This window comes from Centruroides vittatus, unplaced genomic scaffold, assembly GCF_030686945.1.
Source record: "Centruroides vittatus isolate TY-2023 unplaced genomic scaffold, ASM3068694v2 scaffold_450, whole genome shotgun sequence".
Classification (NCBI taxonomy): domain Eukaryota; kingdom Metazoa; phylum Arthropoda; class Arachnida; order Scorpiones; family Buthidae; genus Centruroides; species Centruroides vittatus.
Genome location: NW_027122709.1, coordinates 1,570,105 through 1,586,328, shown reverse-complemented (window position 1 = coordinate 1,586,328; position 16,224 = coordinate 1,570,105). Strand labels below are relative to the sequence as shown.

At 39.8% G+C, this 16,224-nt stretch overlaps 2 protein-coding genes across 2 annotated transcripts in view; one reads left to right on the top strand and one right to left on the bottom strand.

Annotated features, from left to right (window-relative positions):
• Window positions 1-7,668, bottom strand: part of LOC136989223 (sodium/potassium-transporting ATPase subunit beta-like) — a 26,200-nt gene extending 18,532 nt beyond the window's left edge. The window contains exons 1-3 of the mRNA XM_067287318.1: window positions 7,473-7,668; window positions 6,280-6,420; window positions 2,105-2,224 (exon numbers count right to left, since the gene is read on the bottom strand). Of these exons, the coding sequence (XP_067143419.1) occupies window positions 2,105-2,224; window positions 6,280-6,420; window positions 7,473-7,596 (385 nt within the window). The 5' untranslated portion in view covers window positions 7,597-7,668. The remainder of the gene's footprint in view (window positions 1-2,104; window positions 2,225-6,279; window positions 6,421-7,472) is intronic.
• On the top strand, window positions 4,295-16,224 carry LOC136989200 (uncharacterized). Its single transcript, XM_067287286.1, has 8 exons — window positions 4,295-4,435; window positions 7,005-7,200; window positions 11,484-11,663; window positions 13,606-13,699; window positions 13,764-13,948; window positions 14,013-14,341; window positions 14,415-14,612; window positions 16,101-16,224. The coding sequence occupies exons 1-8, from the start codon at window positions 4,295-4,297 to the stop codon at window positions 16,110-16,112; spliced, it is 1,335 nt and encodes a 444-aa protein (XP_067143387.1). The 3' UTR covers window positions 16,113-16,224.

Here is a 16,224-nt window from a genome sequence, read left to right as displayed (position 1 = left end):
TTAGAGCTAGATTGATAAAATTTTGTAGACATGTTTATCTCAATATGGAAAATTATGGACATTTCAAAAATAGTTACAATTTTTGCCACTATAATGAAAGTATTCAACATGCTTTCTGCCACTATCGGTCACATACTGCAATCAAGTTATCACATTTGTAACAGCAGGGTGCAACACGTCAGAACTTAAGAGACTCACTTTCCCTTCAGTTTGTTTCTTTAGTTCTTATAAATCTGCAACTCTATGTTTATAAACCCTACTTTTCAAATAATCCCATAACCAGAAATCATAAGATATGAGATCGGGTGAATAAGTAGGACAGTGCATTGGAAAAAACTGACAGATCACTCTTTCATTGCCAAAAAAAATAAGATAGTAGGTTTTCCATAATGACTGCAATGGTAAGTCTTCAACATCTTGCATAAATGTGATGTTATTCAAACATCCTCTTTGCTATAGTTTAGGGATGATAAATGTTTGCTCACTGCTTATGAGTTACAAATCACTACTGTTATGTGATGCTGCTGTGACAGCAGTGCCATACAGTAGTGAAAATTGTAACTATTTTTAAAACAGTCCATAATTTTCTAAGTTGAGATAAATGTGTGCACATTTTATTGATTATATCTAACAGTTTTGTCTACAGAGTGATCTAAAGTGGTTTACCTTAATAATAGATACTATATAGGTATGAATTTGACTTATTAATTATAATTCATTCAGTATTGTTTGCATACTACTGTCTTTAACAGCAGCTAGAATATATTTGAAGAATGAAATGCTATCAATTTAAACTATTGTATTGTGAGTAAATAAAATAACTGACCTGAGTGAGCAAAGCTCATTGCTGTACTGTACATTCAAGTATCATTGGATTTAAATAAATTCTTCTGAAACCATTTGACCAAATTTTGTATGGCATCAAATCTAGGTCAGTAAATGTTACAGGCTATTTGGAATCCTGATCAGATTGTCCTTGAGGAATATCATACAAAAACTTTACCACAGACTTAAGCTGCAATTTAGCCAGTCTTGCAATTTGCAAGGACGATTGTTTACAAAACACAAACCATTCAGTTTTGTTTACAAGTGTAAACAAACACATACCACTCAAGTTTGACTTAATATTCCAAGTGTTAAACTATTTAAATTGACAACTGAATCTAAACTCCTGTTTAACAGCTCTATATTCATTATTTATTTATAAACATTACTGGCTGACACACTAAACAAGCTCAAAATCTATTATATATGGAGTGAAAGGAATTGAGTTTCCAAAATCAGCCACAGGAGCAGATATTGCATTATGAAACACACTAAATTCCAGATTTATGCATAATCTCACTCAGTTCAATATGCAGGCATTAAAAACAAATCTGATTCTAGTTAAAATTAATGTTTAATGCACCAGTTGAAACTGGTAATGATTGCATATATCAACAATACGGATGCTGCCAGCACAAATAGACAGCTTAAAATTACTATTTATCCAAAGATAATGATGGATGTAACTAAATTACAATTACAACAAGTAAAGTTTTATAAGTATATTTAACTTATCTTTTAGAACTTGCTAATACTGATAATATTAGATAACTGATAACGATATCCATAATTACAAAAAAACAAATTTTACTGTAATTCTGTAGAATAATAAGTATTAATCTGTGCAAATCTTTGTTTACAGAAACAATACCCAAATTTAGAAAACTTTTCTTACAATCAAAGACAAAAATGTCAGGAATCCAGACCAAATTGTACAATTATTGCACATGAGGATTGAGTCATGCACTACCTCCAACTACATTGCCAAATAAATCTGGCAAATTTGAGGCCTCACAGTATTAAAGGTCGCTTTAAACTGTATCACTGTTGCACAGGATATTGTCCCTTGCTACGATATTGTAATCACTTAATACCATCATTATATTCACAAAGTTTTAGTGGATTCCAACACCAGCTCTTGACATGCAAATTTGTCAACAGGCTTATATTTTTTGTGAACAACATTTCAAATAAAATTAAAGTATCTTTTTTCAAACATTACATTAAGGTAAAATTAAATATTTTTATTTTTATTGCTATTTTATTATAATATACTTACGTAACAAATATTCATCTAAACTTGTTGTCCAATGTGTCCATCCCTCAGAACTTCCATGTTTAAACCATATAAGAGTACTATCAATATTATCTTGAGGTGGCAGTGGTCTGAATCCTAGCCCTAATAATAATAATAAAAAATATATATATATATATATATAATTTTAAAGTACCAAAAGTCTTCAATTACAGCAACATACACATTATAGTATTATGTAAATATATAAAACTACTTGTCCTGACTGACTGACTGATTCATCATCACCCAGAGCAAACCGCTGAACCTAGAGGTGAAATTTGGTACACAGTTAGGGTACGTCATGGAAACACACACTAAGAAAGAATTTTTCAAAATTCCCCCGCGGGTGGGAGAAAGAAAGCATTAAGTCTTAACCAGAAGAATGGCTTTTACTCTACTATTTTAGATGCGATTTTTTGTATTTAACTGCGTTTTAGTAGAGTACACCATGGGAATGCACACTAAGATGAGATTTTTTGAAATTCCTCTGCAGGGGAAGAGCATTAAGTCTTAACCAGAAGAACGGCTTTTACTCTATTAATTTAGATGCGATTTTTTGTTTCTGATGGTAATAACTTAATTTCCAAACGTACAATATTTATGTATTACGATTTTTTAACTAATTTAAATTCGAATTTGTTATTACATATGTGTTCGATTATATGTGGCCATCTAACCCTTTTGCCCTTGGGTAGGATTATCTTTTCCACGAAAATAAGTAGAACAAAAGACGGTGTGGGGCCCTGGGGCCAAACGGACAAAGAAAGAGTCACTTTTGGTGAAAACCTCAAAGAAGCAGGGAGGGAAAAAGAGTGCTCCAGACCTTGAGAAAGACAATCCAAGACTGAGAGGAACCGAAGAAGTTAGAAAGATAAAATAGGCTACAGACAGAAAACCTTGAGAACAAACAACAAAGTCGGGAATAGACGAAAGGTCTACGACAAGAAGAGGGTCACGAATAACGGAGAGTTTCAAAGTGGTGTCTTTTCCAAGAGCATGTCGCTATGAAAAACCCCGGGTATTTCTATTCCTTTCCTATCCCTTTTGCTTTTTTCCCCCCATTTTCCTTAATTGTAAGAAAGTTATTAATATAAGCTGATACGACCCGCGTTTGATTTTTGCGTGTGAGAATTTTATATATTTAGATGGTTATAAATTAAATAATTACTATGGTGTCTGAAATAACACCAGCCACGATTTTACTTTGTTAATTTTTAAAAAATATTATTGTGATAGTGGCGAATCACCAGAGGACGTTTTACCATTTTTGCATGCTTGTTGCAGAGGCAGTAGCCTAAAAGGGAAGGTCATCTCCATGATTTTTGTAATTGCTGATGGACTACTGATGGTGTGCAACGACAAAGGTTTTATCTTTGTGAATGCTCTGTATTTTTATATTTTATTATTTATTTAAATTTAGGGAGTTTCAGATAACGTCATTTATGTTTTGAAAAAAAATTAAACTCAGATTTATCGTATCTCAAAATCCCATAATATTTGAAACTTGAATTTAAGTGCATTAGCAGTCTATAGTTTGAAACAAACAAAAATCAGTGATTTTACCAAATTAGTAACAACTAATAATTGAGAACCTTAGTGAAGTACTGAGGAAGAGTTATTTCTATCAAATTGCAAAATCCGAGCAGGCAAAGCTGCGGGTAACAGCTAGTTCTGCATATAAATATAAAGGCTGACCTGAAAGGAAAGACCATGGCAACTACCACAAACACAAACCTCTATTAAGAAAAAACATCCATGCACCCAAGATGGTATCTACCAGGGTGGCCACACATCTGGCTTTTCGCAGGATTGTCAGGCATTTGACTACTCTGTTCTCCATTCGGCATCACCTTGCACTGGACATCGATTTGTCCTCTTTTTTGGGTGTGATGAAAAATGTGTACAAAAATGGTTCAGTTGTCATTTCCAATGAATTGAGGAAGTTGATTAATGTTTCCAGATGGCCCACACTACTTTGACCTAGTGACACTTTGGCCATTTCCTTCATTAAGAAGCCAAAGAATTTCACAAGTGTTTACAAATGGTCACAAATGTTTATTGGACGAGGGCACGGCAATGACAGAGATTCCTTTCCACGATCTAAAGGAAATCGGTGCCTACATCTTCTCCATAACACGTAGCAATGCTCATGCTGAATGAATTTTCTCAATGATGACTTCAGCATGGAGAAATGAGAGAAATCGTTTGAAAGTAGACTCTGCCAAAGCAGAACTCCAAATATTTAATAACTTCACAGAAGAGTGCCCAGTTATGCACAAAACATTTCTTGCCAACAACAAACTACTAGAAATGGTAAGCAAAGGACAGAAATATAGAGAGTAGACATCCATGCCCTCAGTTTTTTGTTTTTTTAACAAAATACTGAATGTTTCTTTTTTCTTTCTCAACATTTGTTACATTGCTTCCATTTGTTACTTCATGTACAGTTTTCAACATTTAATATTATCACTGATTATTGAACATTCCATAATTTATTTTTCTGTTTTTTATTTGTACATGTATGTATAAAAATCCGGAAAGCACAAGGGGTCAACAGGGTGCACGGGCAGTTACCCCCTCCTCAACAGTGTCCTCATTTTTAGGCATTGGGTGAGGCCATCCTAGTATCTACACCGGTCAACACTTTTTGATCACGGATTAGCAAATTCGAAAACCCGACAATCACGTAAATTGCTTTTTGAAACACAGACCATTCCCCAAACATACGGTATGACAGCCCAGAATCACCACGCACGCTGGGATTTTCGGGCCTGACACGGACGTGCATACACGCACATGTGCACAAAATTGGGGAACGAAAGTCACAACCGTCAGAGTTCGGGCCCAGCGGAGTAAATCTCATCTTCCGTCCTCCGATTCTAACGTTCCGGTCGTGCGCTTCTTCCTGCCACCCCAAGACGATAATTTTAACCAAAAGTACCCAAAACGACATTCACGCCACCGCCACGGGACTTCTCCGTCCACGCACGCTAGGTGGTTTTAACGAGCGCTCCAAAAACCTAAAAGAGAATTGAACCATTAAAAAAGATAGAAAAAAAAAAAAAACCAGATTTTAAGGCCGTAGTAAGGTAAACGACGGCATTTATAAAAGAAACATTTTGTTACAAACTCCGTAACTCTTTCCATTCCTAATTATTACATATATTTTTAACATCCACAACGAATGACGCACTACAAACTTGTCAAAGTCAGTTTTGTATACATACATACATACATAGCCTACTGTATATCTGAATATTCACACACATGCAGGTATTTGTATTAAAACAATAAATAATAATAATAATAATTGAAATCCGAAGTAAAATAAAAACATTTTCGTCCAAACTTAACGTTTAAAATATAATTTTATTTCCCTTTTAGTTCGTTACGCTGTCCGCCCCCCCGGGTCGCGATGAGAAGCACCGTAAACCTCGCATGGGAGTTAAAAATGGCGGATAAGAAATTGCGGGAAAAGAGGAGAAGGCGCCGCCGGAAGGAGGCGCTTAAATAAAGCGATCAAAAGTGGGGTAATTTCCGTAAACGGCATCCGTTATTTCTTCCGCGCCGGGTCGGCAATTCTTTCACCGCCAAAGCTAGATTTAGTACTTCTTCGCATTTATCGCATTTATTTTTCGTCGGGCACGAGACCCGACGAAAAATATGCTTCCGGTTTCTTTTATCTTCCGCCGAATCCATTCGGAACGGCACCGCCTCTTCCTTCTTCCATACGGGGAAAGAGGCTCCACCAAGCGCCCGTCGCGATTTATGGGGGTAGAAAAAATAAATCACCAGAAATATTCAAACGGGGAAAGCCAGAAATTAGGAGGCAAAACCTTCCGACGGAAGAAGTATTTGCGGGCGGCCCGGCAGGCGCCACCGGGGGTGGGCGGCGTCGGTTCCGTAATGCGGTAACCGCCGTCCAATAGTTTTTAACTGGGAAAAGAAAGCGACGGAAGAAGACCCACTTCCCACCCGCGGATAGGTAGGGTGGCGCCCGGGACCCGGTCCGGGCGGGGGAAACCGAGACGGCTGTTCCCACCTCGTCCGGCAATTCGAGCCGGAGCGGGGGGGAGGGCGGCGGAAGTAAAGTTTTCTTCCCGCCCACGTAACGGGAGAAACAAACCCAGCTCGGCCCGGATTATTCAGATACTCACCGGGATTGGAGCCGATCCTGCTGGACTGTAGTTTCCATGTGGGTTCGTAGTAGTCTAGAGTTTGATAAAATATCACCAGCATCAAGGTCCAGAAGGTGGCCAGACACGCGTAGAAAATGATGTAAAATATTGTGATTTTCACTGAAAAAAAGAGGGTAGAAAATTTATTAGCCTAAACGACTAGCAGCTAAATAGCAAGGCTCCGGAAAACGAAATCTGCGCCAAATTTTCCTCCCTAATTTCGTGTTGTTAAATAGCGGAGGGATACGCGGGCGCATACTTTATTTATATAAATCTGCGGAATATTAATAATTTTCGCGGGAACGGTAGAAGAAGAAAGTAGACGTTCCAACGGAACGTCGTATTCTAGATTATTTCGGCATTTACGGTAAACCGACCGTCGGGACGGGCGGGCTCTTTAACCGCCGCCCGAGAGGGCCGGGTTCAACCCGGGGGTGGAGTAATTACGCCGGTAATTGGATAAACCGTCCGTTATCCTTCGGAGGGTTCCACGGATTGCGGAGACGTCTCTAATCTGTGGGACGGCGCTTCCGTTTTTAAATATTACCGGACGGTCCGGGGACCGCGCTTCACTTCTGCCGTCGGTGTGAAAGCCCCGACCTTCGGGGCGTGGGAGGTTGGGCTCTCCGCTCACCGGGCTCTACTTTTCGTCGGTCGCACCCCCCGCCCCGCGGGTAGAAAAACCCGTCGCGTACCGTCGGAAGGCGGCCGCCGACGGGTCGACCGATTGGGGTCTTCCCGCTTTTCGGCTCGGCTCTTTTGCAGGAAGAAGCTCCTCCGTCGGTGGATTTCTTCTTCGGACGACGGTGGAAGAATCCGAAAGGGAACCGCCCGGAAAGGGAAGAAAAGGGCGCCGGCCGTGGACGGACGCCGTCGTCGATCGATACGGCGGCGGAGAAAGTAGGTCGCGTCGATTCTACTTCTACTCCGTTTCCACCTTCGCCCGGACTAAAATAACCCGGAAAATTGGCGGCGACTCCTTTTCCCCTCCCCCTTCGGTCGTTTCCCGGCAAAATCGTCTCCCTTCTTCGCGCCGTTTTTACCCTTCCGGCGAAAAAAGCTGCGGGAAAAGATCCGTCGTCCCCGTCCACCTTCCAGGGAAGGTGCGGCCGTCTCGGCGCCGGTAGCCGACGGCCAGAGGAGATCGGGCCGACGGAGGAAAAGCCACTTACGCCAGCTGAGTCCGGTTCGTCCCAGGAATTCTCTGGTGGCGGGATTCCATAGAAATCGAGCGAATTTCTCCCTCTTGCTCAGGTTTTCCGGCACCCTGAAGTACACGCCGTCCTTCTCGGCCATCTCGCACGATCGATCTACGCCAACCGAGTGCCCGGATCCTCGTCCGCCACCAGAGTGCGCCCTCCGATCCGTCCGGCCACTCTCGACTTCTACCCCTACGCTCGGCCGGCGCCTGCTTTTTCCCCTCTCCGCCCACCGCTCGATATTAATTCTTTATTCGTCTCCGCCTCGACGCCTGCGCCCGGCCCGGACCGGGCCCTCTGGCGTAAATACAAAGGCCGATCGGCGGAGGCAAACCCGACCCGTAGACTTTTCCGTAGAGAGGGGAAGAGCCGCACCGCTCCCTCTCTTCGCTCGGACGGTTTTTTCCGGTTTATACGACAAATCGGGTCGTCGCCGTTAATCCGGTAAAGGCGTGGGAATATTTATCGGACGGCAGAAACTAAAGGATAGAAAACGGCCGTTAGTTCTAAATCGATCGGAAAATTTCGTGAAGAAATACTCGCGGGAAGACGGGAAGGGGGAAGGATCTATCCGTCGTCGATTCCCACAAATCCGACGGGGAATTTCGCGCCGGACAATCGAATTTTTATCGTAGAATACTACGATAAATATTTAACGGTTTTTTTTTTAGCGGTGCCATCGCGCCGCAAATACATAGGCGGGTGACGCAATCGGTATTAAATTTCTTCTAGATTGAGGCGCGGATCGTATTTGTGTAACGGTTAAACGGTTACCGGGATATTTAGGAATCGGTAGAGGTCAAAGGATTAGAAATGATTTGAAATTAAAATTGACGATCGTCATCGAACGATTTTAAATCTTTGAAACTTCGGCAGTTTTATCACCCGGGTAATAACGAAGAAAACTTTTCGGTTTAATACGTAACACTTTTTCTTTCGAGTCTTTACGGTGCTGGAACCACAGAGTAAAGAAACATATATATCTGGGACCGATCGCCCTTGAAGATTATCAACAAGTCCGACCGGAGTCTAAGTCCGTATTTCCCAGACTACTTCGGTCGTGCGATCTGGGTCGAATAGACCCCCAAAGTATAACAAGTTCCTTTTTGCCGAGTGTCTTGCCTTTTTTTGAACAAATGAAATATGCAGAATGTTTCGTTATTAATAAAAATCAGCCTTAAAGATTTATTTCTGTTGTTTTATTAACTAATTTTATAAGGATGGGAACTACTTCGGGTCTCCGAGTTTTCTCGAGAGAGCCGGGGAAGACTCTCCCGTTCTCGACGGCTTTGCAAGTTACCTTCGATTACGTGTGTGGTATCAAAGGGCGAGCGAGAAGAATACTTGTACTTATTTTCCCGACCTACCGAAAACGAACTTAACCTGATGTTTAAAGCAGAGATTCTGAACGTTCTTTTTCATCTCGTGGTAGCCCTCGGCTTTGTGGATCCCTCATTCCGAAAATTACATTTTTACTGAACGGTAACAAAGGATTGGATTGTGAATGCTGAAATGATAACTACAATTAGAACGTGATGCAGCTGAAAACGCTTATATTAAAATCAATAAGTAATTAAAATCTTTTGTTGAAGAATCGGCAATCTCATATAACTTAAACCAAAAATCTAATAATTCAGAAATAGAAAAAATTCCCGCACATTTCTTAAGTTTTTCAAAAATGTATTATACGTTATTAAAATAAATTTAATTCTAAACAAGGTAAACTTTTAAATGTATAAAAGACTTATGCTAATGTCGAATTAAGACATTCAGTACGAGTTTTGAGACTGATAATAAGAAGCAATTTTTCTATATTTGGCTGAAAATTCACTAAACATAACCAAAAAGCTTCCCTGTTCTCAATATCCAATCTGTTCCGGGTCTTTGATAAGTGCCAATTCAACCAAATAGGAACTTGGAAACTTAAAAAATAAATAAATTTTGCCTTGTACTTTGCTTATTGACAATTCATTTTAGTTCGGTGGCCTCCCTGGTAATTTCTACGGCTCCCCAATTTTATTCCCGAATGTTCCCGAGACAGCCGTGTTCCACGACCGTCACCGGTTTAGAGAACGGCCATATTTTTAAAAAGCGGGAAAATTCATTAAAAACTATAAACAGCGCTGTAGTGTGCCAGGGCATATCAGGGCAGAGCCCTGGTACTTTGTGAATATCTAGACTATGAACCTCGGCCAGAATACAGAAAATACTTCTTGTACGGTGTATTTCCGTAAGTTACGAATGTATAGGTCATTTTTAGCGCATTTGAGGCGTTTCGCAAATATTGCGTTACAAAATTGCGCTTTGCCCTACAGAATTCCATAGATGGTGGCACCTCCATACACAGAGACGATTCAAATTCGGGTCACCGGTTAGTGCCCTAGGCCTTTTTATTAAGGAAACATTTTACGTATTTCATTTGTTCAAAACAAAAGTATGACAAAAGGGGTCCACTAAGGTTCCGTGCAAGCTTTCGACGACTTGGGTTAGAAGTCCAATAGAAATTATGTAAAGTACACGTAAAATCAATTGAATAAACGAGATTTCTGCGTTAAGAAACGTCGTTTGCCGTGTCGTTTTTATTAACGGCCAAAGCCGCCGTCTTTCCACTTTCTGTCCGGTAGGCGAAAGTATTTCGTCCACATACCTAAACCTAATCGGAGTAAATGCGGTGTATGGTAAAAAACGATCGAGGCCATTTTAATCCGAGACTCGGTCGCTGTTTTTTAATCAAACGATTTCGCTATTCACCTTCACACCTTCCGTGTTCGAAGGTGAATATTATCCGTCACTTATTCGTATCGACGCAACGTTTAAATTATACTGTATAATTAGAATTACAAAGCATTCATGCATCGGAATTACTTTCCCAGCTCTGTTAAATATAACAGAGGTTAAAGTATGGCGATCGGTCAAAAAATGAAACCCCAAGATTTGTGCGCGCGCGCGTTTGTGTGGGTTGAGGCACGATTTTGTCCATCCTCTTCGAAACTTTATAACTACCCTCCTTTTTGTCGAAAATTTTCTGAAATTTCGCAGGGAGATTTGTGTATTAGGCAAATTGATACTAGTCAATTTTATTGGTTAAAGGTAAAGGGAGAAGAGAAATAAACGGGGTCGTGTGTCATATCTCTAGTAGGGTCGGACTTGATGACAAATTCACTCGTAATTAGCATTTAGAAGTTTTTATAAAATCCTTTCCTACCCTCAAAATTAAGCTTTTTGACATTGTATAATAATTAAAAATATAAAAAGTTTTTTTAATAAAATGTCGTAAGAGATGGCGCTACACAGTTTTAAATGTTGCCGGGAAACTTAAGCAACTCGTTGCTGGTAGGTAACGTTCAAACGAGTTACGCGTTGGTATCCCTTAGTGGGATATTGTGAGTGTTTGTTTTTTATTTCAGAAAAACTTAATGAATCTGCAAACCGCTAAAGCGATTTATCTTAAAATTATCGGTAGTTTCGTATACGAGAATAACCCATTTAATAGTTAATACAATTTTTCCATAAAATATGCTTTAAAAACAGTGCAGATTCACCCGTTTAAAGCATATTTTATAGAACGGAGTGGCTTTTAAAATGGCGCCCTTTAAATAAGGGAAATAGCGAATCTTCCTTCTTAAAATTACTTTTAAATTTACTCCGTATTCGATTAAAAACGGCGGTTTTAATCGGCCGGTTTCTTATCGAACCGGGACTAGTTATCGCCGCGGCCACCCGACGATTCCCACGAGTTTTCGGATAGACGACTTACGGGATCGTACCGTCGGTCTGCTAACAAAGTACTCGTGTCCGTTGGGTAAGTTACTAATTAAACTTTTAATTGTAATTAACTGAACCGGAAAAAAGCCACGAAAGAAATAAACGAAAATTCGTTCGGTAGGCTTTTACGTTCGTTCACGGCAAATAAATCGCAATTTTCTTCATTTTATAACGTCTAAAATCGACATTATTAACGTTATGCGTTTTTTATTTACATAGAAATGCTTTTCCCCTCGTCTCTGCTGGTGGCCCTCTTCTATGTCCTGTGGCCGTATTCCTCACGGGTAGCGGAGGCCAAACTCCAATACCGATTAGTCAGTTCCGATACGTGCGACAGATATTCTCTAGATGCACTCTTTCACGAAAAGTATCGGTTGATTACCCGAGACGTTTTCGCAGGTAAGGAAATTAGGTAATAGAGCCTATCGGAAATGTGGGTGAGGGAGCGCCGGAACACAAAATGGAACTTTCCTTACGTAAATAATAATTATAGAGTTTGTGCACGACGTATTTTACGTTATAAAAACGTTCGTTGTAACTTTGTGCATAACGTACCGGTATAAGCATAAGAAAAGTTTCACCTTAAAAGTTTATTTTATAAAATTGCGGAACCAATCACATTTGATTCTTTATCGACGTAGATGCGTCGTCATCGTTACGTAGGACCGCATAAGAACGCGCTCGGTGTTTGTCGGCCGTATTGTTTTTGCTTCGGTACGCATTTAATTATCGTCTGTTAATTATTTAATTGTTAACGCCACGACGTAATCTTCGATATTTCCGGCAGAAAACAAAGCCAGAGAGATGGCGTCCACGTTTGTTATATTTTTACAACATAACGGGCTGGGATGCGCAAGACGTCATCTAACGTTTAGTGTTTATAACAATATTAGCGAGGTTGAAGCCGAAGTTTTAAACGCGAAAACGTGTACGTCGTACGTTCGGCGCCGCTTTCCTGTAAGCCTAGAAGTTTGACACTGGCGTTTGGAACGTCGAGCATGATTCCACCGACTTTCCAAACGCCATTGTCAAACTTCTAGGCTTACAGGGAAGCGGCGCTGAACGTCCGACGCACACGTTTTCGGGTTTAAAACTTTGGCCTCAACCTCGCTAATGTAAAATACATCATGGGCAAACTCAATATTATCGATTATCTCGACACGCTGTATTACTCACTACATTGAGGAAGCTAGTAGCATTTGACGGTCCTTAGAGGCTGGCTTATGAAATTGCAAAAGTAAACAAAACAGATCCAACATCGTGGACAGAAAACAAAAAACCAAAGAGTGGTCACATGAAAAATGTACGGATAGTGAGCGTGCCATCATTGTAACTCAGATGACGCTGCGTAAAGCTACTTTAAAATATCTTCTGGTCTTTGTGAGTGTAGTTCGGCTAAAGTATGATATTCATAATGAAATTAATTATTTTTAACATAAGAATAAAGACATCCGTGATATAAACAAATGTCCGTGATATTTAATTCTATTTAATGACATCCATGATATTTTTACAGTATATTGGTTATTATGGTTTACATTAGCCAGAATATAGTTTCAATTTACCCCATGTTCTGTTTCAATTTATTCCAGGTACGGGATAAATTGAAACAAATTGCATTCTGAAAAATTTTTTTTCTGAAATTTCTGTTTATAAAATATTAACACGACGAGCAATTATTTATTGTGACATTGTCACAATGACTGGCTGCAATTTTTAATCATATTTTTAAATTTAAGCTCTCCACCTCAAATTAGTAGTGTGTTGCCCTTGTACATCGAAGAGAGTTGACGGCATGACTCTATTGTTAACTGTAACAATAGAGTCATGCGGAAATTCATCTAACTCCTTACAGGAGAAAGTTTTTGAATTGAAATAACGGTTTGCGCTGGAAGTTCATATACAGTTAATCGGAATCTTCTCTCCCTAATCTTTCCATATCTCTCTCGGATTTTATTTGTCTAACTCCGTTCTCGAGATTAAGGAAAGACAGACAGACGGACGACAATGGAAATTTATAGGTTTACGATTTTTTCAAATTGCAACCCGATAATACGTAATGACGTCCACCTAATTACCACATTTGTTGACATGAACTTAAAAATACCAAATATTAGCGGTTATTCAATAAAAAACCACGTACTGTTCCAACCTGCCCAACTCCCCTACTGACCGACTGCGGGAATGAGACTAAGAAAGGGGGATTTCCCGCGCTGGAGATCTAAGTCGAAGCAGTCGTTAAACAGGTAGGTTGATAAGTGAAGATTGGCTGTGGAATAATAGAAAGCAGCTGACATAACAAATAGTCTCCGTTTCTGATCAGAAAATTTTTTGCCCCCAGATTCGGTGGTCTTCGTGGAGAAAATAATCGAAAAGGTGGAAGGCAGTTTGCAAGAATTAATCGTTCAAGTTCCCGGACACGAGAAATCTAGCAAGTAAGTATCCTTCTCTTTTATGTAACTAGAGAGGACTTGTATTTTACCAAACCGTGTTTTACAGGGAGGAGATGTGGATGCATAACGCCTTAACGCTGTTAAAGGATTCGTTTGAAAAAACTGCCAGAAAATTAAACGATAACATAACTTCTCAATGGGAAACTTTAATCAAAATCAATCGCAAATTCCTGGCATCGGAACGGGACGTCACTTTCCGAAACGTAGTGGAGCGGGTAGAGAACGTACGCGGTACGTATATTTGAGTTTCGTATTGGCGATTTTCGTAACAAATATTTCAAGAGGAAAATTTCAGGAGTTTACGAACACTCCAAGTCGCGGCTTGACGAAGAATTGGGCAAAGTTGTCTCTTTTATAAAGAACTTGATGCGAAACAGTCAGAAGGGAATCGAAGAGGCAGCCAAGCTTGTATCGAGTCATGGGCACGGAGATGAAATTTCGAAAAAAGAGGAAGAGGATGCATCCAAAAAGAAGAAATCGATCATCAGAGAAATCTTGCCTCCTTTTATGCTTAAAATAACGGAGCGGTTGTACGATCGCCAAATCAATTTGACCTTTCCGGTTTCGGATGCATCGGAGGAGAGAGATTCGGTCTTGGACGACCTGTGCTTTTCCACTGGAATGGCGAGTATATTTCAATCTAATCTTGCCGTTTCTGCTTTCGGTGGCCATTAAACAAAATCTTTAAAATTAACAGATAGCCTCTAAGGTCAAGGGTCTGGAACACGCGGAATATTCTAGCCAAGACTATGTGGACCTGACACGTCGAAATTTGTACATTTTATGGGCGAATAGCATGCGGTCGGTTTATGAAGATGAAAGAAGAAAAAAGTCTGATCAAGGGAAGATCCGGTCGAAAGATTTCGGAAATTTTGGTCGAACGAAGAAGAGCTTGGTAAGTAACATTAAAGGACAATGTTTCTTGGAAAAATTCTCTTATCATCTTTCAACGCAAACGTCAACTCCCTAATTTGAGGAAAAAACCCGCTTTAGATTCAAACTAGATGGAACCGTTATTCATTTCATTAATTCTCTCCCCGAAAATATGTGGTGTGTGTTGTCGGACCGACGTAGCTTATCTCGGAATGAGTCCGAGGAAAGAATTATTTCTAGTAATGTAAAACACTCCCACAGAAGAAATAACAGGGACGGATTGCTGACAAGTTTTCCACGTAATATTACTTAGGTGAGCGAGTTAGTCAGGAAAGGTCATTAACATTTTGCTCTGCAAACCACCGTTTTAATATAGTTTGATACATGGATTGATTCATTATCTTGTTAGAAAATACGGTTTTTCCACACAAGATTTCTCCATATGAGCCGAGCTGATTATCTAACAGTTCAAATTTCATGTCCAGTCATTCCGCAATCTTTAAAAGCAAGCATTTTGCTTCTTTTAATCTCAGAAAGTTGTGCGCTGTCTTGGCATTTAGAAGATTCAAAGAACGTCATTGCGTAAAAGTGTGTAAGACACTCGAAGCTACCAAATACAGATAATAGAAAATGCAACGTCATAAAAAAATACTTTGTCCTTGATTTTTTTCAAGCTGAATTCTATGATTTATGATTTTTTTTATGACCGTCTTCTTTTTTCTCATCACCGTATAACGCGGCAGTTAGATTCCTTTAAGGATAAACGCGGAACCAACACAACTAAGAACCACTACAAAAGGCGATTACGTTCCAAAAGGCAACAAAAATCCCGCGTTTTAATAGCGAGGTTGAAGCCGAAGTTTTAAACGCGAAAACGTGTACGTCGGACGTTCGGCGCCGCTTTCCTGTAAGCCTAGAAGTTTGGCAATGGCGTTTGGAATGTCGAGCGTGATTCCACTGACTTTCCAAACGCCATTGTCAAACTTCTAGGCTTACAGGAAAGCGGCGCCGAACGTCCGACGTACACGTTTTCGCGTTTAAAACTTCGGCCTCGACCTCGCTTGTTTTGTAACTATCGGAAACTAATTCTTTTTATTAAAATAGAAATAACAGTATAAACGTCTTATAAACTGTGATACATATATAGAATTATCGTAATTTAAAGTACCTGTGCAATTTGGACTGCTGTAATTAGCAGTCTAAATTAACCAAATCTGGTAGATCGACATATATATCAGGACAGTCATACGGTAATGTCGGAGTTGTATTCATCCAGTCTCTCACTCTCTATCACTATCAGAGGGTCAGAAGTCAGCTTGGGAAAACTCAAATTTAATTTTGGTAGGAATACCGCAAACAAAAGATGACGTTAATTTCCCTAAAGTTCAGAGTTTGAGTGGGGTCGTAAAAACTATTTCGATTGGCTGTCCCGTTGTTTCTTTCGTTTCGAATGTAAAACGACAGAAGATTAATCTAGTTATTTAAGTTATTTATTTTTTTATCATTTCAGTGGACACATTAATTAATCTGTTCCAAGTTTATCCCTGAAGAAGTTTATCCGAAAACCGAGTCTCGCTCGATGTGAATGCTGTATTTATTTCGTATCGACCAATTAAATCCCAATCTAAAATTGA